General features: G+C 37.6%; 1 protein-coding gene across 1 annotated transcript in view; it reads right to left on the bottom strand.

The window, feature by feature from the left end:
* Nucleotides 1–330: 330 nt before the first annotated feature.
* Nucleotides 331–23,069, bottom strand: part of LOC126481855 (splicing factor 1-like) — a 43,060-nt gene continuing 20,321 nt past the window's right edge. Inside the window, exons 4-9 of the mRNA XM_050105817.1 lie at nucleotides 20,863–21,015; nucleotides 20,677–20,783; nucleotides 20,430–20,596; nucleotides 20,003–20,161; nucleotides 17,319–17,459; nucleotides 331–2,136 (exon numbers count right to left, since the gene is read on the bottom strand). Coding sequence (XP_049961774.1) covers nucleotides 1,315–2,136; nucleotides 17,319–17,459; nucleotides 20,003–20,161; nucleotides 20,430–20,596; nucleotides 20,677–20,783; nucleotides 20,863–21,015 — 1,549 coding nt within the window. The 3' untranslated portion in view covers nucleotides 331–1,314. The remainder of the gene's footprint in view (nucleotides 2,137–17,318; nucleotides 17,460–20,002; nucleotides 20,162–20,429; nucleotides 20,597–20,676; nucleotides 20,784–20,862; nucleotides 21,016–23,069) is intronic.

The following is a 23,069-nucleotide window of genomic DNA, read 5'->3' as shown; positions in this document are numbered from 1 at the left end:
CTTGCTTGTGTGAATGTATTCATATTTTATTTTCCGGAAAAAAAAGGGGTCTTTGGGCGAAAGCTAAATTGTAACAGTGTTTTTGTTGTGCCTGTCTACAACTCAACATGTCATCTTTATGGTGAGTAGCATTCTATTGTTAGAACAACATCACACATTTAGATTATCACTAAGCAATTGCCTCACTGTGCATAGTGTCATTAGTAAGAAACTCCTTCAAAGACAATTATGGTGTTTGCAGTTAAGCGTAAACTTACAGAAAGCTAAATAATCCACAACATAAAAAGTGCAATATAAAGTTAAATGACCCACTACAACAATAATACAGAATAGATTTTTACAGTTTATTGGCTATTTAAACCAATAGTTTCCAAAAACAAAACAAAAAATAATACAGGCCACAGTAAATACACATTCTTTGTACATCACTTGTAATAAAGAATATACACCACCTCAATGTTAGGTGAAATATTAAGACTTACTATCCAAATGATTTAGAATTATGTCACTCTAAAACATTATGAATGCTATTATATAAACATTTACAAGGCAGCATGATTTTCCACTAAACCAGTGGGCTATTCTTATTGAAGTATCATAGTTCACAATAAAAATATTCAATGCAAAAATTAACTTAATGGCAGGTGAGGTGCTGTTTGGTATTTTAATGGTCATACCAATTACATGGTTCATTAAAAGTTCCCATTTGTTTCTATATAATCATTAAGATAAAAAATGGTGATTCAAGCAAACTATTCCACAGGATGGGGATTCTAGCACCCCATGTAGCCATCCTAAATAACCATCTACAAAATCTAGTGCTGAATGGCAATTTTGGCCAGTCCACTGAAGCATTTTGCCTCTACATGCTTTTCACATGACTCCAACATACTGCACTAAATGTACTACACTACAGAGATCATACGAGTTACAGAAAAGACAGAAAGAGTTATGTAAACTGTGTGAACATACACGAACCTGTGATACAATAGTGATATATCTAATCGAAGACCATGACATTTTGTTTACTCTATACACAAAGTACAAGAAAGTGACAATTGTCACTACAAGACACGTAAGTGGAAATTATTTTAAGGAAGGCTGCTGTCCGAAATATTCTCTCTACATTGCTGAAATGATTAGCTAGCACCCAGCAATACAGACAGCACAAAGTGTAAAGCAATATCATCTTCCTAACAAGATTCTTGTCCCCAGAGCAGAAAACTGCAAAGAAAATAATGAATCAAATTCTTCGAAATCAGAATTTCTCAGTGGACTTCATTGTATGACATTTCATATAAATAAATCAATATGTTAACTTGGAGGTGGTGGAGGAGGAGCTGCCAATAAATTGGGAAGCCCTGCAATTGTATTGATATCGACACTGCCTTGTTGCTGCTGCTGTTGCTGCGGTTGCTGCTGCTGCGGTGGTGGCTGTGGCTGAGGTTGTGCTTGAGGTTGTGGCTGTGGCTGCTGCTGTGGTGGTGGAGGTGGTTGGACGGGCTGAGGTTGTGGCGGAGGAACACCAATATAACCCTGATGCCAGGGGAAAACAGCAGGTGGGGGAGGTGGAGGTGCACGTGCAGGAGGTGGTACTGGCCCTGGTGGCACAGCAGCAACAGGTGGTGGTGGTTGCTGCCAAGGTGGTAGACCAGGAGGTGGAACATTTGCTGGCGGAGGCTGAGCTCCTGGTGGTGGTGGTTGTGTCCATGGAGCTAAAGTGGCAATAGCAGAAGTGACAGGAGGAGGCTGGACAGCTGGTGGTGGAGGTGGAGGTACCTGAAGCATATTGGGTGGCGGTACTGCAGCAGCTTGCCATGGTGGTGGAATGGGAACTGCTGTGGAGACTGGTGGAGGAATGTGTGTCATAGGAGGCATTGCTTCTGGTTTCGTTGCTGGAGGTATGCCTGGTGTCCAGGGTGGCGGCGGTAATGTGTTAGGAATCAATTGAGGTGGTGTAGGCATTGCTGGTTGCTCTGCTCGTGGTGGTGGTGCCATTATTGCCCGTGGCGCCATCTGACGCTCAAATAAATTGTTTGTGGCACGGCGATTGTTATTGAAACGATTGTTGGCATTGTTGTCTCCATCTCGATTGGGAGGTGGACCTTCTCCCAATTCAGCCATCAGCGACATATACTGAAAGTAAGGAAATGTTTACAATAATAGTAAGTTTTCACACACACAAATCCTACAAATTTTGTCACTATATATTTATGCACAAATAATAAACAGTACAAAAGCTGGCATTGGGTTAAATTTGAATTTACTGTCATGTTACACAGGAACAGTTACATTACAGTGTGTAAAATACTGCTCATAAATGGTAGAACTATAATTAGCATTCTGGCCTGAGCTGCCTGTCATGTGTGTGAGATGTGCTTGCTTGTGTGTGGGAATGGTGTGTATTTCTCTGTTTCTGTTACTCTTTTGCTGATTAAGGCTGTGACCAGAAACCCTGTGTCTTAATTGCGCCTGTTTGCAACTTAATGTGTCTTCTTTACAGTAAGTAGCAATCTATCTTTTCATGCATTGTAGGCTTGTAATAGTGATGTGGTGGTATGCCACGTAACTTGTAAAAATAATACTGAACTTCACAAACATAACAAAACTGACGTCGTAACCGAATGAATATTATCGCAGAAAAATCGAAAAGGTTATGTGATCATCTAATACGATCTGTGATTGTTATTGTAATCTCTTCTCCCTTTGATAAAGGATCACACACACTTCCCTTTTGTTTCTTCGTAGTGCAAGAAGCCATTTTGTGACAAGGCATGAAAACGTGTAACTTTCATGTGACATTTAGACTAATTATAATCAAACATTACTTAAAAGTGTCACTAATGTTTTACTGTAACACATCCTATATTCACAAAGTGAATGGCGTAAATAATTTAGGTAAATTTTAGAGAGGAACATTGGTGCAGAGATGAACGCCATTGTTCTGAATGATAACGGCCAGAGTCGTAATAAATATTTTAATATTTGCTAATTTTGGCAAAAAATTAAAAATAAATGTAAATGTAGGAAATTTCTCTTGATTGGCAGTTCTTCTTTTGAAACAGTAATACTAGTTTTTTCTAATATTGAACAATATTGATGTAGCGTGATTTCAGTTAGCTTTTTGATACCCACTTAACGGATATTGCGAGAATCTCCTCACAAAAGTAAAAACAACAACTAACAAAAGTAAACTGCAGCCATATATCTGGAATATTGTGTTGGTGGTGACTTTTGATATAAAAACAGCTTGTTGGGCAAACAAACTGCGAGAAGTACTGTAACTTAGTCCATGGCATAAATAATTTTCCAGTTGTGAAGCAGGCAGAATAATACTAACTCCAACTTTACATAACAAACAAAAACCAACAATGGCGTTCACCTCTGCTCCAATGTTCCCCAATAAAATTTGCATAAAATTTTTACATCATTCACTTCATGAATATAGGATGTGTTACAGTAAAACATTAGCGACACTTAAGTAATATTTGATTATATTCAGTTTAAATATTACATGAAACTTACATGTTTTCATGCCTCATCACAAAATGGCTTCTTACACTACGAAGAAACGAAAGGGAAGAGTGAGTGAGTGTTTGTGTTTGTTTGTGTGTGTGTGTGTGATCCTTTATCAAAGGGAACAGGGATTCCAATAACAACCACAGACCATATTAGTTGATCACATAGTCTTTTTGATTTTTCTGCAATAATATTCATTTGGTTGCGACGTCAGTTTTGAATATATTTGCGAAGTTCTTCAATATTATTTTTTCACGTTACGTGGTGTACCGCCACAGTGAGCGTAATAGAATTTATTCCTTGTTAGCATTCAGCACAAAGCACATATCATCTAAAAACACATGGAAATTTGCTCCATGCTATTGGCTCTGAGCACTATGGGACTCAACTGCTGAGGTCATTAGTCCCCTAGAACTTAGAACTAGTTAAACCTAACTAACCTAAGGACATCACAAACATCCATGCCCGAGGCAGGATTCGAACCTGCGACCGTAGCGGTCTTGCGGTTCCAGGCTGCAGCGCCTTTAACCGCACGGCCACTTCGGCCGGCGCTCCATGCTATTCCTACAGCTTATGAGGTGGGGAAAAAAAAAAAACACTGAGTTGTGAGGTGGTGATCAAGGGCAGAAAAAACAGTGTAGATAATTATTGCAACACAGAATAGGGACTTCTTAGCTTGATGGTAGAGCTGACATTCTGATACGCAACTGCAAGGCAGCAGAATTCGGATCCCCAATTTTGGAAACTATTGTTTTGTTTTAGTGTGTCAATTTCTTTAATCTTATTCTGACTGTGACACTATTTTCAGAGTTTGGCACTACAAAGTTGGTGAAGGTCTTTCCCTATTGGCAGCATGGGCAGAGACTGGATACTGTAGCTATAGCATGGCCAGGAAACACAAGACGAATGCTCACCTTTGCTCTGTGTGGAACCCAAAGCAGTAAATATCATGGTAGCTTCTCAAGAATCGTTGGAACGGTCCTGTACCCTGTTTGAATGCAAGAACAAGAAAGGCGAACTGCCGAATTGAGATATAAGCAGCAGTTGTGAGACAGGTGCCTGGCTATTAGACTTGGCAACAAAAGAGAAATGGTAGTAAGCAATTAAAGTGCCTAGGTTGTTTAATAACTGTTCTAAAGTGTGTCAATGAATTGCTCAGTCTGAAATAACAGTTTGTGATAATTATCTTATTTGGAAGATCATTTTATTTGCTGATTTTAACACTGTTCTGGGATGCTCCAGTTAATGGTAATAACTTGCTTTCTTGAGCACAAATGTAGAATGTTATAAAGATGTGTAGTGAGAATGACCACACCATAAGGTACTTAAGAACGTCAGTGGTGTGAGGAACTATGAGTAAGTCATCAGAATGAATCCTACACGGAAATTCTGAACAACAGACACACCAACGTTTAGGCAAGAAAGTAAGATTTTTCTTTATCAAATATTAATTTTACGAGTCCAGTTTTGGCATATTAATCGTCAGGGGGAGACTAAGTATCAGTAACACTTTGCTACTATAGTAATGGTATGCAGTGAACTACGCAGTAAAACCCTATTTTTACATTCCCGCATTTACTGTTCATTTTTATCGGTCCCAACAGAAGTCCTATCCTCTCAATATAATGCCTCCCATCATTAACAATGCCATTTTACAACATCTCCTGCAATTTAAGTTTTCTTTGATGTTATCATGAGCTTAAACACTGATTTTCCTAATGATTTATGCAAAAAGTACATTCCATTCCAGTTCAAAGTCAGTCTTAGAACAAAGCAGAAAAAACAGACTATACGCAAAGTTATTGATCATTTAATGTAGTATTAGTATGGTAAGCAAGATTTTCATTGTTGGCTTGTTGGGTCACAGCTGCCTCTATTACAGGTTTGCAGTGTCTGGAAGAATGGGAAAGTATGCTGATTCACTGCCTTAATGATAGTCACACTCACAATAGTGACTTGTAGCCACCTTTCTTTGCTCACTGTGTCTTATTCCAACACTAATTTAATTTCTCAGTCATTTATAGAAATAAACACTGCTTTTGAAGACAGCCATTTCTATAATGGGCTTTCAATTACTTCTGCATAAAACATACTAATTCATAGTAGGTGTGCAATCTCAGTAGACAACCTGATGTCAGACGTAAATATTCCTCCTCAAGATGCTCCATAACATACAGTAACAACAATTTCCACCCTCTTTCTCACCCATGACATTCCTGAACCAAGTGCTGACCTTGTTGTCAACAAACAGTAGATTTCGTGCCCATTGTTGTCTTTTTACAAAGGCTGCCAACTTTAGTGTTTTAACCAATATTGTAATATAAGTTTGATTTATCGTAATTTTATAATGATTATCATTAAAACGTCTCACTTAGAACACACATATTTTTTAATATAGTTTCATGAAAGACTTTTGCTTCCACTGAACATGAATGGAACAAAGAGCGAAACCCACATTAACAACCTTGTGTGTCAGCACTCAGCCACTGCCTTTGTGATTCATGCTTTGTATACTATAAAGAGAGAAGTACCACTAATTGCTGTCAGAAAGAAAAACAATTATTTCACATTTTTTAAACAGGCAAAATTTAAATTTGTTTTATATTTTGAACAATATAAAGAGAATGGTCAGTAATTCATTCATTTTAATTTTTTGTGTTTCCTATGCTTGCCTGTATTTTACACTTTCCTGCATTTTCCACTTCTTTAGGTCAGTGCATTCAAGAGCATAAACGGGTTTTTTTACTATAATTATATGAGGGAACAAAGTACAATTATTATTCTGACAATGACATATAAATAGTTCAGTAGTTATATGATGTGTGCTAAAGATTTCTGTCACACTCTTCAGCCAGCATCAGGGTGCAATTCACATACACAATCTGTGCAAACCACGTTCTCAGTTTTCTGCAATGTTGTTGTTATTTGTGTCTGTGACATTGTTAATGGTTTTGCTGTATTTGTCAATTACTTAACCATAACAGCATCCGAACATTTATTTAAATTAGATTAGCTACTCGCACTTCCATTTATAGTTACATAGACAGCTTGTTTCCATCTCTGAACAAATCCAATGTGCTACAAGAAATACTTCAATAGACTACATCAGCAAGACCAAGACCAGAGCAAGTATGGAAGATTTCTTAAGTGTTGATTCACTAAGCTGACAAGCTCTACTGAATCATGGCTCAACTGAGAAATATTTATGGTGGTTTAGTACTATGTGGGATCTTGCCAGTTGTACTGTGGGTTGTCTTTATTCAGCTAAGTGTTACTTTATCACTGTCAAAGGATTAATTGATGAAACGATATTCTAAAGTATTGTCCAATTTAAAGGAGGGTGTTAAGGTATTGGTTCTGCTGAGTCAACTATGGCTAACACTGATTAACATATAATAGCCAAGGTTATTATTACCTTTCTTATAAAGTTAGTAGAATATTTTATTCTAGCATATCAGTTTTGAAATGTGCAAATATGCAGTAGTAGGTTACAATTGCACCATGCTCAAAAAAGGATTTTGTCATTGTGTGTTTACAAGTTCATTATCCGGGACTAGTGGTGTTACACACCAATGTCTAGTTCTCACACCTTATCTATACATCACTGTACAGTGCACTCAGGAACACCACACTGTGCCCCTGCCTCTGATGCCACAAATTCCCTTCCTTCACAAGACCAGTGATGTGGTAATGAATAACCTGTTGACAATGAGGCGTGGTTCATATATAAAGTGACTGGACTCTAAGCAAGATGATGGAGCTTTAATCGTGTACTGTCAGTGAACGAACTGTTTCCACATAAAATAATCAATGCAGCAGATTGCTGCCATCACATGTGGGGGTAACATCTAATGTGATTAATTACTCCACAATAACGTTCCCCTCAGAGAGGTAAACATACAAGGCATGCCTTCGAAGACACACGTCAGAATGCTTCAATTCTGTCTGTGACTCCTTCAATGTCCAGTTTTCACAGCCATAAAGAGAAAGTCCACATGAAGGATTTTCTTTATTCCAACACCAATTGATTTTCTTGAGCAATTTATCTTTTTTTTCCTTGTCAAATTATCAGTCAGCACGCTCCCCAAATATCTACTATGCAACCTGTTTGATTTGATCTTATGTTGTTTTCCCCACATTTAAATCTTATTTTTCACATGTATAATTAAAAGCATTTAATAAAATTTATGTTTAACTTTACTCTGTGCAATAAAAACAAGAAAATATAACAACACATAGAAGAGAAATACAATCTGCATTCAGGCTGCCTCTTAGCATTCACTATTTATGCATAGACACATTTTAATGAACATAATTAAGGTTTCCCCTATGGTGATAATTCCTCCTCAGGGGACACCGCCTTACAGTAGCATTGCCTGTACGGGTGAGGTGGTTTCCAAGCTATAGATCCTGAGGGCTATGCCTGATACCAGCAGGGTCACCCATGCCGGATTGGCCCAGGGAAGGATGAAGTGTGTCAAACAACGGCCCACTGGTCCTTTTCACCTACCCCAAGCCTGTCCTTTTCCTGCCATCTCAAATCGTAATAAAGGGTAGGGGAGACTCTTAGCGAGGGGAAGCCAGCTGCCCTAGGGGAGTAAACCCTTAAAAGAAAATCGGGCAAGTCTGGAGGCTCTTAGGGGGCAGCCCCACCACCAGACTAGGGAGCTGTGGGCCAATCACTGGCACTCCCAAAAACAAATGATTAAAGAAACAGCAGAAAAGAACAGCCAGACAGACTCAAATATGACAACCTTTGGCATGAAAAGGACAACGAAAATAGGTTTCTAGAATATTAGAACACAGAGAAGCCAGCAGATTGAAACAGGTTACGAAGGAGATGACGAGTTACAGGTTGGACATTCTCAGACTTAGTGAGGTGAGATGGCTAGATTTTGGAGAAATCCAAACATAAGAATGAATACACTTTCTTATACTCTGGACCCACTGGAGAGGATGCAGAGCACAGAAATGGAGTTGGACTTTTGTTAACCAAAGGAGCGAAAAAGAGCCTTATGGAATGGAAACCGGTTTCAGAAAGACTATTGACAGCACATTTTAAGACAAACATTCGAAATGTCACAGTCGCCCAATGCTATGCTCCTACAGAAACCTCACAATAGTGAACAGAAAAAATGTGTTTTACCTCTCCTTAAGTGACACCATTAAAAGTACCAGTAAGAGAGACACCTTGATTATTATGGGAGACCTAAATGCCAAAGTTGGAAAGAAGAATGAAGGCCTAAAGCACGTAAGGGGAGTCCATGGTATCGGAGAAACGAATGAAAATGGGCATATGTTTTCAACTTTCTACGCCAGTCACGATTTGGTGATTGGAGGTACATTATTCCCACACAAGAATTATCATGACATTACATGGGTATCCCCTGATCACAGAACGGAAAACCAAACTGATCGTATAGAAGGTCGCTGGTGAAAGTGAGAAACAAATGTGGGGCTGACGTTTGCAGTGATCACCACCTTATTGCTGCCAATTTTAGATTAAAAATCATGGCTACAAACAGAATGTTTGAACAATGGAACAAAAAATATTATGTGCGAAAACTTAGAATAACAGCAAAACAAGAAGCTTTCTGTATTTAGCTAAGGAACAACTACGAGGCACTCCAAGAAGCACAAGAAAATGATGAAAATAGTGTTGTTGATACATGGACTCAGGATAAGGATGTCTATAGCAATGTGAGCAAACAGGTCCTTGGCTTTAAAAACATTTTGAAGAAAGATTGGATGTCTGAGCGTACATGGAATTTGATCAGCTGTAGGAAGGAGATTAAGGCAAAATTAAATATGAGTAAAACAAGACAGCAGAAAACTAATGCAAGCTGAGTATGCAGCTACTGACTCAAAGAGGAGTGTGAGGAATGATGAGAGAAAGTGGATGGATGAGCAAGCTCTGAGAACAGAGACAGCTGCAACAAGGGGTGATGCAAAAGAACTGTACCGCATCACTAGAATGTAGTCCAAAAAAGGTTTCAACAAGAAGAGACCTATGAAAAGCAAGGAGGGTCGACTGTTGACGACAGAAGACCAACTTAGAAGATGGAGAGAACATTTTTCTGAAGTCCAAACAGAGAGAAACCTGAAGAGAGGGAGTGGAAATGGAATTTTCCAGATGCCAGTGACAGAATCAAAGTAAACACACCAACTAAGACTGAAATTAAAATAGCTCTTAAACATATAAAGAACAGGAAGGCTTCAGGAATGGATAATACTGCACTTGAAGTGCTAAAAGCAGACACTGACACCACTGTAAATCTACTGCATACATTGTTTGAGAAGATATGATCAGTAGAGAAAATACCAAAGGATTGGAAAGAAGGGCCGATTATTAAGTTGCCAAAGAAAGGGGATACTACCAACTGTAATAACTAGCGAGGCATCACTCTTCTATCTGTACCAAGTAAAGTACTCTGTAGATAGATGCTAAATCGTATAAAGGACTCAGTTGAGGCACGACAGAAAAGAGCAAGCTGGGTTTAAAGAGCACAAAAGTTGTGTCAATCTCATCGACACACTGCGTATAATACTAGAGCAGAGTGCAGAATGGCAGAAACCCACTACCTTACATTTATTGATTTTGAAAAGGCATTTGACTCTTAATAGGAGAGTCATGTGGCACACCTTGGAAGAATATCAAATAATGTCAAAGATAATATATATTATTAAAGTCATGTATGATGGATATGAATGTAGGGTGCTACACAATGGGGAAATTTACTGAATGTATGCAAACAAATGCTGGGGTGGGGCAGGGATGTATTCTGTCACCTACCTTGTTCTTGTTGGTACTGGACAGATTAATGAAAAGAGTAGTTGATGGTAGGAGAAGAGGTATTCATTGGGGAATTCAAGGCAGGCTTGAAAACCTTGACTTTGCTGACGATATCTGTCTGCTCTCACAAAGACTGGGTGACATGGACGAAAAGTTTGAAAGACAGAGAGGAAACAGAAATTCCAGGACTTAAATGTTCAGAAAACTAAGGAAATGAGAATGTGATTTGAAAAACAAGTGAAGCTAACAGTGTATGGAAAGGAATTGGAACAAGTAGACTCCTTTGTATATCTAGGAAGTACCGTCTGTAAAGATGGAGGGGCCAAGGAGGATGTAAAGAGTCTGATACGGAAGGCAAATGGAGCCTATGTACAACTGAACCTTTCTGGCATAATAAGAACATCTTGAGGCGAACCAAGCTGCACTTGTTCAATAGCAACATAAAGTCAGTCAGTCCTGTATAGTTGCAAAACATGGAAGGTAACAAACATTATTGCAAACCAGCTGCAAGTCTTCATAAACCGGTGTCTTCGGCAAATTATAAATGTGAGGTGGCCAGATGTTATATCAAATGACAAATTGTGGGAGATGACCAACCAGCAACCAATCCGTGAACAAATAAAGGAAAGAAAATAGAGGTGGGTTGGTCACACAATACACAAACAAGGAGCTGCTGAAAAGGCAGCACTCGATTGGAACCCACAAGGAACACAGACGTGGCCAGCTGAAAAAGACGTGGAACAGAACGGTGGAAGCAGCAGCTCTGAAAGCTGGTAAAACATGGAGTGACGTGAAATTTTTGGCTGCTAACAGAACCAGATGGAAGGTCTTTACTGCTGCCCTATGATCCAACAGGAAATAAGTAAGTCTCTGGTGATAATTAGGCAAAATAAATGCCCATGTGCCAAAGTATATCATTCAATATGCACAGTACTATGCTTTTATGACATTTACCACCCAATATTTTGTTGAGACAAAATTCAGGACAAGTTCATGCTGCTACTATTGTGTAGATTGAGTAAATAGTTTTTGGTCATTTTTGCCTTTCTGCTAGACAGTGATTAGTTTGATAATACTTATCACCACAAGTGATCTTTTATGGCTTAAAACCTAAAAATTGTCACATCTACTGCGGAAAATTAGCTGTGCAAAAGGGAGGTATTCCATCTAGTGTGTTACACACACACACACACACACACACACACACACACACACACACACTCTCTCTCTCTCTCTCTCTCTCTCTCTCAAAGCTCAAGTTACCCTGTAATGAGGTTAAAATATTCACAGGACCATTCTTGTGTATTATTTCATGGAATGTTGCAGTTTAATTCTAGCTGTGACACTCTGCTACTACCTTTAAAGCTGTCCAGTGTAAAATACAATTTATTTCCAGAAATGCACTGCATCTATAGCTGTAGATGTATTTTTGCAATTCGTTTCTGATGTTTAAAGTAAAAAACTCTGATATCTACAAAACCAACATGGAAAATATCTCTTGTGTCATCTTTGCTTGGTTTAATACCAATGATTTTACCATCTGCAAAAAGCTTCAATTTGGTCTCGTTTCATATATAATGGCTACCAACACTGGTAGCCTCATGACCAAACTTAAATGGGCTTCCCAAGCCCTCCCTAAGCAGATCATGTTGTATCCTACTGCGAATTGCTTAAGTTAATTTGCATATATCTCTACACTTTTCATTATGAAAACAGGGTGAAAAGCTCTGAAATGCAGTGAATATTTTAGGCAAAATGTGCCATTAATTTTTTACAATCTCTTTTTAAAGCAGCACATTTAGTCTAATGACTGCCCAAGCATAAAATTCCATTCAAAAAGTATCATGATAAAAACTTTGTGAAAGAACCATCAATGTCTACCACAACAGTTTTGTTGGAATCAAGTTTTATCACACATTTGTTTGGATGTGGGAACACAGAAATCGTAAGTGTTAAATCCAGCGAACACAATGGGTGATCACACTTATACCTGTCATTCTTCTCTCCCCCCCCCCCCCCCCCAAATCTTTGACACTTATACACAATCCTCAAGAAACTTGATTCACTATTCTTTTCTTTTGAATTCCAGACTTTTTTCCAAACAATTTAAGCTTAGACCTAATTTCATCTTATATTTCAACATGCATTACTGAGCACTGCCCATACATAGCAATGTATCATTAAGCCACAGATACAGTAAATTCAGATTCGCACATGAAGAAGTAACTGTGTTATTCCCGGTTGGAGGAAGTCTAGTCCAAAATTTAAAATGAAATAAATCCTCATGCTATACGCTCCTTTGTATTTCAACGCATTTTTGGCATTTATGTATGGTTAGGTGTTATTTATGGTGGTTCGATAGAGCCGTTTATTCAACTAATCCACATTCCAAATCTATCAAGGGAAGCTAATTTACCTAAAAAAGCAGGGAATTCTTGGAAGATGTACCACTGAACATCAGTCAATGTGGTTTCAGCACATTACAGTTCCCTTGTCAGATCATCTCAACAAAACATACAGGGAAAGTGGATAACTCACGATGGGCATCAACAAAAACTTTTTTTGGTGGGGCTGTACAATGTGCTTATGAGATCCTACTACACGGGTGTTGGTTGAAAGTTAAAGGCTAGAATCTAAATCAAGATCTTTGTAAATTGGGACCACATACAATCAACTGTAACCATTACTGATGATTTAAGTAAATATTATCACACATTCAGAACGATGTTGCTCGAACGCACTGCGTCCTGAGGAGGGTAATGTACTGATCTATGTAAAGGCCAAAGACCGCGACATCCCTTCTTCCTGTGTTCATGCAATTAAGTGTACATCATCCTATTTCTGTCCTTCCAACAGCTACCTTATGCTCGAGTTATTCCCTGTTTGTTTTAATGCTCTTCACTTATGTAATTACTGAAAGCTGTCATCAAGTGGAGTGTGGACTATTTTAGGACTTTCCACTGGCTGGAACATTCCTGTCATGTTGCACATTCGATAACCACCTGTGAATCGTTCAGCATTTCTCTTAAATATATTTACAATATATAAGCAACACTTACTAAACTGAGAAGGGCAGCAGGTTCACACAATTCAATGTTAAGAGAATTAATGCATAATTGGTAAACAAACAAGTTACAAAGATTTGACAGTTTGCAATATGGGACAACTTTTAATGACTTCATTCATCTTCTCAATGTCATGGATGTTATGCAGAAAAATCAGCAAAATTTATTTCAATAATTACAAAGAAAATTGTAACTTGTGACTTATGTATAATGATTATGAAAGACTATGTTGTATCAAAATATAACTATGTTCTTAGTCAATGACATGTAAACTACCAGATCCAACTTCACCAGATGAAAATTCAGGCTAAGTACAAAACAGAGATCAGGGCTCCAGCATATCAAACAGATCTTTAAGTGGTTTACAAAATTTTAATACCTGCATATGTGGATAAAACACTTGCAGATGTGGATGCAGATAAGGAACTAAAGTACATGGTGCATATAGCATTTCTGTTACTTTATTTTATTTTTTATTTAGCTCATCAAGTTGTGTAGGACCAAATTGAGGAGGAAATCTCCAAGGTCATGGAATATGTCAGTACATGAAATTACAACATAAACATAATAACAGACAAGAATAAATGTTCATCAATCTTAAAAAAGTCAGTCCATAAGTTTAAGTAAATGCTATCAGCAATACAATAAAAATCAGCTAAATTTTTCAAGGAACTCCTCAACAGAATAGGAGCGACCCATGAGGAGACTCCTCAGTTTCTATTTGAAATCACGTTGATTACTGCTAAGATTTTTGAATTTGAGTGGGAGCTTATTGAAAATGGATGCAGCAGTATACTGCACATCTTTTTGCACAAGAGTTAAGAAAGTCTGATTCAAATGCAGGTTTGATTTCTGCCGAGTATTAACCGAGTGAAAGCTGCTTATTCTTGGGAATAAACTAATACTGGTAACAAGGAACAACAATAAGGAATATACATATTGAGAGGCCAATGTCAAAATACCCAGACTCGTGAACAGAGGTCGGCAAGAGGTTCGTGAACAACTACCACCACTTATTGACCGAACCGCCCATTTCTGAGCCAAAAATATCCTTTTAGAATGAGATGAGTTAACCTAAAATATAATACCATACAACAATAGCGAATGAAAATAAGCAAAGTAGACTAATTTTCATGTCAAACAATCACTCACTTCTGATACTGTTCGAATAGTAAAAATGGCAGTATTAAGTCTGAACAAGATCCTGAATGTGGGCTTTCCACAACAGCTTACTATCTATTTCAACTGTTCAGTTTCACTAATCATATGCCAGTTCTGTGAAATTAAAATGTCAGGTTTTGTTGAATTGTGTGTTAGGAACTGTAAAAACTGAGTCTTACTGTGATTTAGCATCATTTTATTTTCTACAAACTATGAACTGAGGTCATATACTGCACTATTTGAAACCGAGCCAATGTTGCACACAACATCCTTTACTACCAAGCTAGTGTCATCATCAGCAAACAGAAATATTTTAGTTACCCGTAATACTAGAGGGCATATCATTTATATAAAATAAGGAACAGGAGTGGCCCCAATGCTGATCCCTGCCCCCCCCCCCCCTTGACAGTACCCCACTCAGACCCCACATCACAACTGTTATCAACATTGTGAATAATGACCTTTTGCTGCCTGTTGTTGAAGTAAGAGGTGAACCAATTGTGAGCTACTCCCCGTATTCCGCAATGGTCCAACTTTTGGAGCAGTATTTTGTGATCAACACAATCAAATGCCTTAGTAAAACCAAAAAATATGCCAAGTGTTCAAAACCTTTTATTTAACCCATCCAGTACCTCAGAGGGAAAAGAAAATACAGCATTTTCAGTTGTTAAACGACTTCTAAAGCCTAACTGTACATTTGATAGCAATTCATGTAATATAATATGATCAATTATCCTTACATACATAGACTTTTCAATAACTTTTGCAAACACTGATGGCATAGAAATAGGTCTAAAATAATCTGCATAACCCTTTCTCCCTTTTTATAAAGTGGCTTAAGTACTGAGTGCTTTAATCACTCAGGAAACTGATCATGTCTAAAGGAAAAATTACAAATATGGCCAAATACAGGGCTAACATGTGCAGCACAATACTTTAATATTCTTCTACACACTCCATCATAACCATGAGTGTCCTTGGTGTTCAGTGATTTAATTATTGACTCAATTTCCCTCTTGTCTGTATCACAGAGAAGTATTTCAGACATCTATCTCTGAAAGGCATTTGCCAAGAAAGTTATACGATTTCCTGTAAAAACTAAATTTGTATTTAATTCACCAGCAATTCTCAGAAAATTATTGTTAAATACTGTACATGTACCTGATTTATCAGTAACAGAAATACTTTTACTGCGAACTGACTTTATATCATCAACGTTGTGCTGCTGACCAGACACTTCCTTCACAACTGACCATATGGTTTTAATTTTATCCTGTGAATTAGCTATTCTATTTGCATACCACATACTCTTTGCCTTCCTGATAATATTTTTAAGCACCTTACAGTACTGCATGTAATGGGCTACTGTAGCTTGATTGTGACTACTTCTAACATTTCGATATAACTCCCGCTTTGTTCTACATGATATGCTTATCCCACTAGTCAGCTACCTGGGCTGACCATTACTGCTAGTACCCCATTTAGAATGTTCTAATGGAAAGCAACTCTCCAAGAGCATGAGAAATGTGTCAATAACCACAATGGACCTTTTATGTTTGTGATATTACTATTATGTGCACAGACCTCTCTTTTTCATCTGTTGAACCGGGACTTGAACGGGGGACTTTACCTTTCACAAGCAAGAGCTCTACTGACACAGCTATTCAAACATGACTCACACACGTGTCCTAACAGCTATACATCTTCCAATATCCACTCTCCCAGGCAAAAGCACCATTTCAACATACAGTTTTACTTGCCACGAAGTTTCAACTTTTTCATTGTTCAAAGTTGTTTTGTGTGTTCAAAGTTGTTTTATGGTATCCCAAGTTTCACCAGCCTTCCATACGATGACCACTACGCACCTTTTATGTTTGTGATATTACTATTATGAAAATCTTTCAACGTATATGCACACAGCAGCAGTTGTTTGTTGTAGTAAGAACACTTGTGCTTATAAAACATCAAAAACCAGCTCTGAGTAATTAATTTTTACTTTAGATACCCCAAATCTGAAAGACAACATAGTTAATGTATCTTATTTTTGCTTAATTTAAACCCATTTTTCCCTACTATCTTCTCCCTGGAGCACCATTTTCTTTGTGTTGCTTTTACTTTTTCTGCTGCCTACATCATGTTACCTGTAAAAAGGATTCCGAAGGTGTTTCTCCAGGTTCTTCACTCTTTCTGCCATATAATTTTTATAACCTAGAATCCTCCTCCAGTACCTATGTGTCTTCTCTTTGTTTTACGGCTATCATGCATTTTTTAAATAATAATAATAATAATAATAATAATATCAAAGAACCAACCTACCTAGTTTCTTTTAAGCCCATAAATACCCCCAATGAGGGAGAGGGAGATTAGATTAGTACTTGTTCCATAGATCATGAATACCACACTTTGTAATGATGTGGAACGTGTCAAGTTAATAAAAGGTGTCTATACAAGATATTACATTACACAAAATATTACATGACAATATTTTTATTTTATTTTTGGTGGGTGTTGGGGAAACTACCCACTTACTATATCCAAAAATTCTTCTTTTGAGTAGAAGGAGATGCCATTAAGAAAGGGCCAAAAAGAGAGAGGGAGGAGAAGTAATGATAGTAGGTGTAATCAAATGTAAAATTTACAAAGCATTTTAACTACAGAACATTGTTGATTAATACGAGAGCTGATGGATAGTATTTTATAAACTTCTCACATACTTCACAGTGCATTCAAATAAATTTTAAAAAATCATCACTGCTGCTTATAATGAAAAACAATTTTACCTCTTCATCAATCTTATTTTTATCTCCAGTGGTGGCTCCAGTTGCACCAGGTCTTTTCTGCCTGCAATCTCTTGCTATATGACCTGCTCCGCCACAGCTTGTGCACACAATGTTGTTTGTTACATTGGGTTTGTCTGGGCACTGTAAAAGGGAAATATATTTTACTCCACAATCCAGTCAACTTCACTCAAGCTTACAATGAATTCCTGATGTAATAATCATTTCAACAGCATGGTCACAACTGCTTGACAATTTCCTCATCTTGGAAAACAAGTTCCTCAACTAAATTTATAGACATCAATCAATATTATGTTACTACACGTTGATATTACTGTAGAATTTAATAAGAGGAAGGTTTTCTTATGATCCCTTTATCCAATCTTTATGTCCAAGGATCAGGCCTGGCAGTCAAGACGTAAATCACTTGATGGAAAACCAAGATGGCACAGGATCATATCCCAGTCAGACACTGGATTTTTCAATCTGCAATTTACCCTAGCCTTCACCTTTCAACGATGCATGGAGATGCCAGAAATGACATGTGGTTCAGACTCCATGCTAAGCTGATGGTCCCCTTTCCCTGGTTGGATAACTGGGATAGGTTAAGGACATGCAAATCATGGAAGTGGTGTCCAATTGAAAGACTTGCACTAGACCAGTGAATCACACCAAATAATAATAATAATAATAATAATAATAAGAAGAAGAAGAAGAAGAAGAAGAAGAAGAAGAACTGTGCTTTTTGCTTTTAAAACTGGTATTTTGTAACATTCTCCACCTTCCACCATCTGAACATTTCTGCAAAACCAAATTTTCTTCAAACCAGACATTTGTGTCCTCTGCAAGGAAACTCAAAAAGCTATCATACAGTCATACTGCAATTATACAGACTCTATTATTTACGCAGCTGACAAATTGATCTAACATGACTTTCTGGTTTTTAACTTTGTAACTGAACAAATAGCACTAGATAATATTTCTCATTCGTGCAAAAGCTTGTCAGTGGTGGAAGGACATATGAAACATTACAAAAAATTTTGTCGTAATTGGGTCACACACTTAAAGCAAGCCAGTAAATTTCGAAGTTACCCACGTATTCAAACAAATAAAAAGGAAACAAGTGTTAAAATTAAATACACCACAAACCACACAATCCAGTCATCACACTACTGTTTTTAACACCAATTAATGAGTAGAGAAATCAAATTTGGGACGAAATTATTTGATGAACATCTTCAGCGTAACAACTTATTTTTAAATTATTGCTTCCAATTACTATTCTTTGTGTATAAAGCTAGAAATATCATTAAAAACTGCTTATACAGTTTAAGTCTCAAATGAAAGCTACAAATAGCTGTAAAGAGTAATAAACACACAAAACGACCAAGTATATTATGGAAAGGGTAGACTGCTCCTCACCACTAAGCAGAGACACTGAGTCGCAGACAGGCAAAACGGAAAGACTGCTACACAGCCAAGCTTTTGGCCAAGAGCATGCATGTGCACACATACACACGATCGGTCTCCGGCCACCGTCTAGAAACAGTTATCTCTCCAGCATGTCTCTCCAGTCCCCAACCATCTCCCACATACCCACCACGACTCAGTATCACCCTGAGCTTGAGAAAATGTACTGCATTCAATGTCTGGGTTTCAAATAATTCCTTATCGTGACCTGCAGTGAGGAATATTCTACCCACTATCTTTCCCACCTGTCCCAGAATGCCATTCTACTGCCTGCTGAAAATTTACAGTATTCTTGTCCAACCGTACTCCATCCCTGCTCCAAACTCCTTGCAACATGGCTCTTATCACTGTAATAGACCTAGATGCAAGACCTGTCCTATACATCCTCTTACACTATCTATTCCAACCTGGTCACAAGCATCTTTTATCCCATCAAAGACAGGGCTACCTGAGAAAGCAGTCATGTGATCTACCAAGTAAGTTGCAACCACTGAGCTGCTTCCTACTTGGGCATGACCACCAACATGCTGTCTGTCCACACAAATGGAAACTGGCAAACTGTGGCTGAGAGATAGCAGACCCACCCAGTTGCTGTATATGCTGACCAACACGATGTACATATCCCCTTCCCTGCCCTCACTCCAGCACCACACAGCCTTCTATTCAGCTACTACTCTTTTGCCCTTCTCTACTTATCTCCTCTTCTGCCCTCCTTTCACTCCCCACCCCTCAAAACATTATCTAACTGCACCATGGCCCCCCCCCCCACCCGCACGCACGCGCACACACACTGCAGTACACTACAATCTATTATTTTCTTGATGTTATTTTTATTACATCCTAGACTTTCCATTGTTCAAAATGACCAAGTGCTACATAATAGGTTTGGCAGCAATGAATTTGCATTGCACAGAAATACATGCTAAACATCAACTATTTAGAACTAGACATGCTCCACTGTAAACTATGGAATGAGACAAGAAGCAAAATATTCAAATATTACTCGGCACTGTGTCTCTAACAGTGTTATCAGTGATTGTTCTCCCATTTCCAGTTTTTGAAATTTTTCTGCATCAGTGTCCCACTAATTTTCATGTGTCATTATTTCATCTGATGTGGTGGCGTTTTAAGTGCAGTATAGAATAAAGCAGTTATTTTGGGAAATTACATCACAAGCAGAGATCACAGAAACTGAATTTACAAATCAAAGTGCGTACCATCCATGATTTGTGGTCAGAAGCACCACAGTTGGTACACCTTGGCCCTTCATTCTCTCTCAGGGTACCATTCAGTAACGCTAGCTCACGGAGTTGCATTCTCCTTAAATCATTCTGTCCTTCAGGAACTTCTACTCCCTGTCTTATTATTTCTTTTATCTGCAAGCAAGAGCACAAGTTAGATTACAAGTAGCATCATCAGTAATAAGGGTGATAAAAACATGAGAACCAAACCTGTGCCAATTTTTTCACATGGGTAATACACAGAAACAATAGAACAATGTACAGATGTCAATACTGGCAATTTCTTATTCCTTGACATAGTCTACAGTGAACTATAACTAATTATCTTTTCTGTAGTTATAGATCTTTATTACACAATGTTTCCTGCCTACTTCAAAAGTAAAAATAGCCACAATGATATTACCTTGTCAACTGCTTTTTTGACAGCTTCTGGATTGTTAGCTGTGACATACGCATGTAATGGTTCATCTTCTCCCGGGAGAGGTTGGCCATCCTTCCGGCCAACTTTTCCCTCTTTTACAGAACCTTTGCCACGAATAATTATTTTTGCCCCCGTATCACGTTCCATGGCTATAAGAAATATAATCCATCATTTTGCTGCAAAAAGCTACAATATATGGAGAATAATATACCTAATGAAACAAACTTACATTTTAGGGTGTTACCTCGTGGGCCAATTAATAAACCCACAAAATTGATGTCAGGATGGTCATCCTGAGGAATCATTACTTTGTCACTTACACGGATAATTGGTGGTCTACAAAAAATAAATTTTCATTGTTAATCACAAACATTCAATTATAGAGATAAGTAACTACTATGAGAAATACACATACTTGTAATCAGCAGGCGGTTTGAAATCTGGATTGAGTGTCAGCATTTTTTGTATGAGATGATGCCTTTCTTCTTCCAATTTTTTCCTCGTCCTATACTCCCTTGTATTGAGTCTCTTGCCATCACTGCTGTAAATGGGTTCTGGAGATGGAGATCTGCAAACAAGTTGATGTAATTAGTTCTAATCTTCAGTAATATAAAAACACTGTGAATATCAACATAAGCATGCATTAACTTAACAACCAGACATTCTGAATACAGAATATTCTCACCAAGTATAAAAGATTAAGCACCATATTTCTATACGCAAAGCACACTCTTAGTAAACAACGGAATAGCAATATGACAAGAGGTGTAATTGAGAAGGCCAAAAACATCGATCACATTTAAGAAAATGAAAGTCGAGCAAACTTAGTATTGTGATTAAAACTTTCTGTTTGGGGTGGAAGAGTCTTGTTGTCCATATTTTGTAGACATGGTTCACACATCTCATTTTTCATGAACTAATATTTCATATTTCTCATCTCTTCCTAACTAACATTATACAGTACATAACTTCTAACATTTGCAAAATGTTTTAATCACAATTGTAACAAGACTAAACTGACAATTTTGAAGTAATGTTGTTAAAGACAATAGATGTTGAAACACGACGACTCAGTCATATTGCGATGTTTGTAGATGAGCTGCACTTTTTTATGAAAGGTGTCTTTGAAATGGTACAACAATGATTTTTTGCAATGTGAGGAAGTGAAAGAGAAACAAAATTAATTGAAAACAATGAAATTCCTGTGCTATTCTTAGCACAAGACAACTATTTATCTTTAAAGTGAAGAAGGGACAGAGGCACTTCATTCAGTGAGACCACAAAAATATTTAAAAAATATCTTGATGAAAGTTACAAAAAGCTCCGTATAATACTGCAAAACTTGACAGTCATCCTCCATTACAGAAGATATTTTATTGGTATGATAGCAAAAAAAAAAAGTGTCAGTACCCTAAGAAGACACGTTTTGAATAGAGAACAACTTGCTACAACCACATCAAAGGCTTGCCCTGCAGCTGTACAATGACTAGTAGGTTACTGATTCACAATTTATGTTTGAATTTTACAGCACCACTCCTGGAATACTGCATTCCTTTTCAGCTAGCAGTCTGGTTGTTATCAGAAGAAGAAGAAGAAGAAGAAGAAGAAGAAACTCCTTTAATGACTACCACACCATTGCAGAACAAGCTTCATGAAAGTAAATGAAAAGTTTCCATAGAAAGAAAAAATATCAATTCATGTGACAATTCAGTCTAACCTTCATCACATCGAAGATAGATAAGGAAAAACTTTTTATTCAGGATTAGAAAAAATGGTTAGCAAAAACCTCCATACTATACTGACAACCGTGATGTAACGATTATTATGATCACTGTTTTCAAACCATAAACTAATGAGTCATCAATGCCGCAGTGTAACTGTCAATAACATCCATTACAAAATAGCAGGACAAAAACAGTTAACTTCCTACATTGCACAGAATATAATAAAAAACGTACAATACGGTACCTAATCCCTGTTGGTCCATTACGGCCAGAGGGCATTGGCTGGTGGTACTTTTCAATTCAATAACTTCACCAAAAGCCGTACACTTTATAAGATATTTTATTTTATTCTGAAAGCAACCAGTTTCGGCAATTTATTTTGCCATCTTCAGGTCCCATACCCTTTTATTCAAATCAACAAACTTACCATAAAGTGCCGTAAAACTGGATATCTTGAATTCCAATCGTTGTGCAGCTGATTCATACTAAAGTTGGAATTCACGATATCCAGTTTTATGGCACTATATGATAAGTTCGTTGATTTGAAAAAAAGCATATGGGGCCTGAAGATGGCAAAATGAACTGCTGAAACTGGTTGCCTTCAAAACAAAATAAAATATCTTAAAGTGTACGGTTGTTGGTAAGTTTATTGAATTGAAAAATACAGTACCTATGTCTGCCATTTCTCAGCTTTGTAAATTTATTCTGATGTTTGTCTTACATGTATTGTTTGTATCAAGGTACTCTATGATGCTTGCCCTATCACAAAATACCACAGATGGCAGCATCTGTTGCTCATATTGGTGAGAAAGGTAAGATCACATGCTGTGCAAACAATCTCTATTGTTGTCTGCTACATGCTTTATAGGCAACGTATTTTCAAGATGGCCTTGTGTGT

Source organism: Schistocerca serialis, chromosome 1 (assembly GCF_023864345.2).
Source record: "Schistocerca serialis cubense isolate TAMUIC-IGC-003099 chromosome 1, iqSchSeri2.2, whole genome shotgun sequence".
NCBI classification, from domain to species: Eukaryota; Metazoa; Arthropoda; class Insecta; order Orthoptera; family Acrididae; genus Schistocerca; species Schistocerca serialis.
Note: the sequence above shows the minus strand (reverse complement) of the source record. Positions and strands in the feature narration are given on the sequence as shown.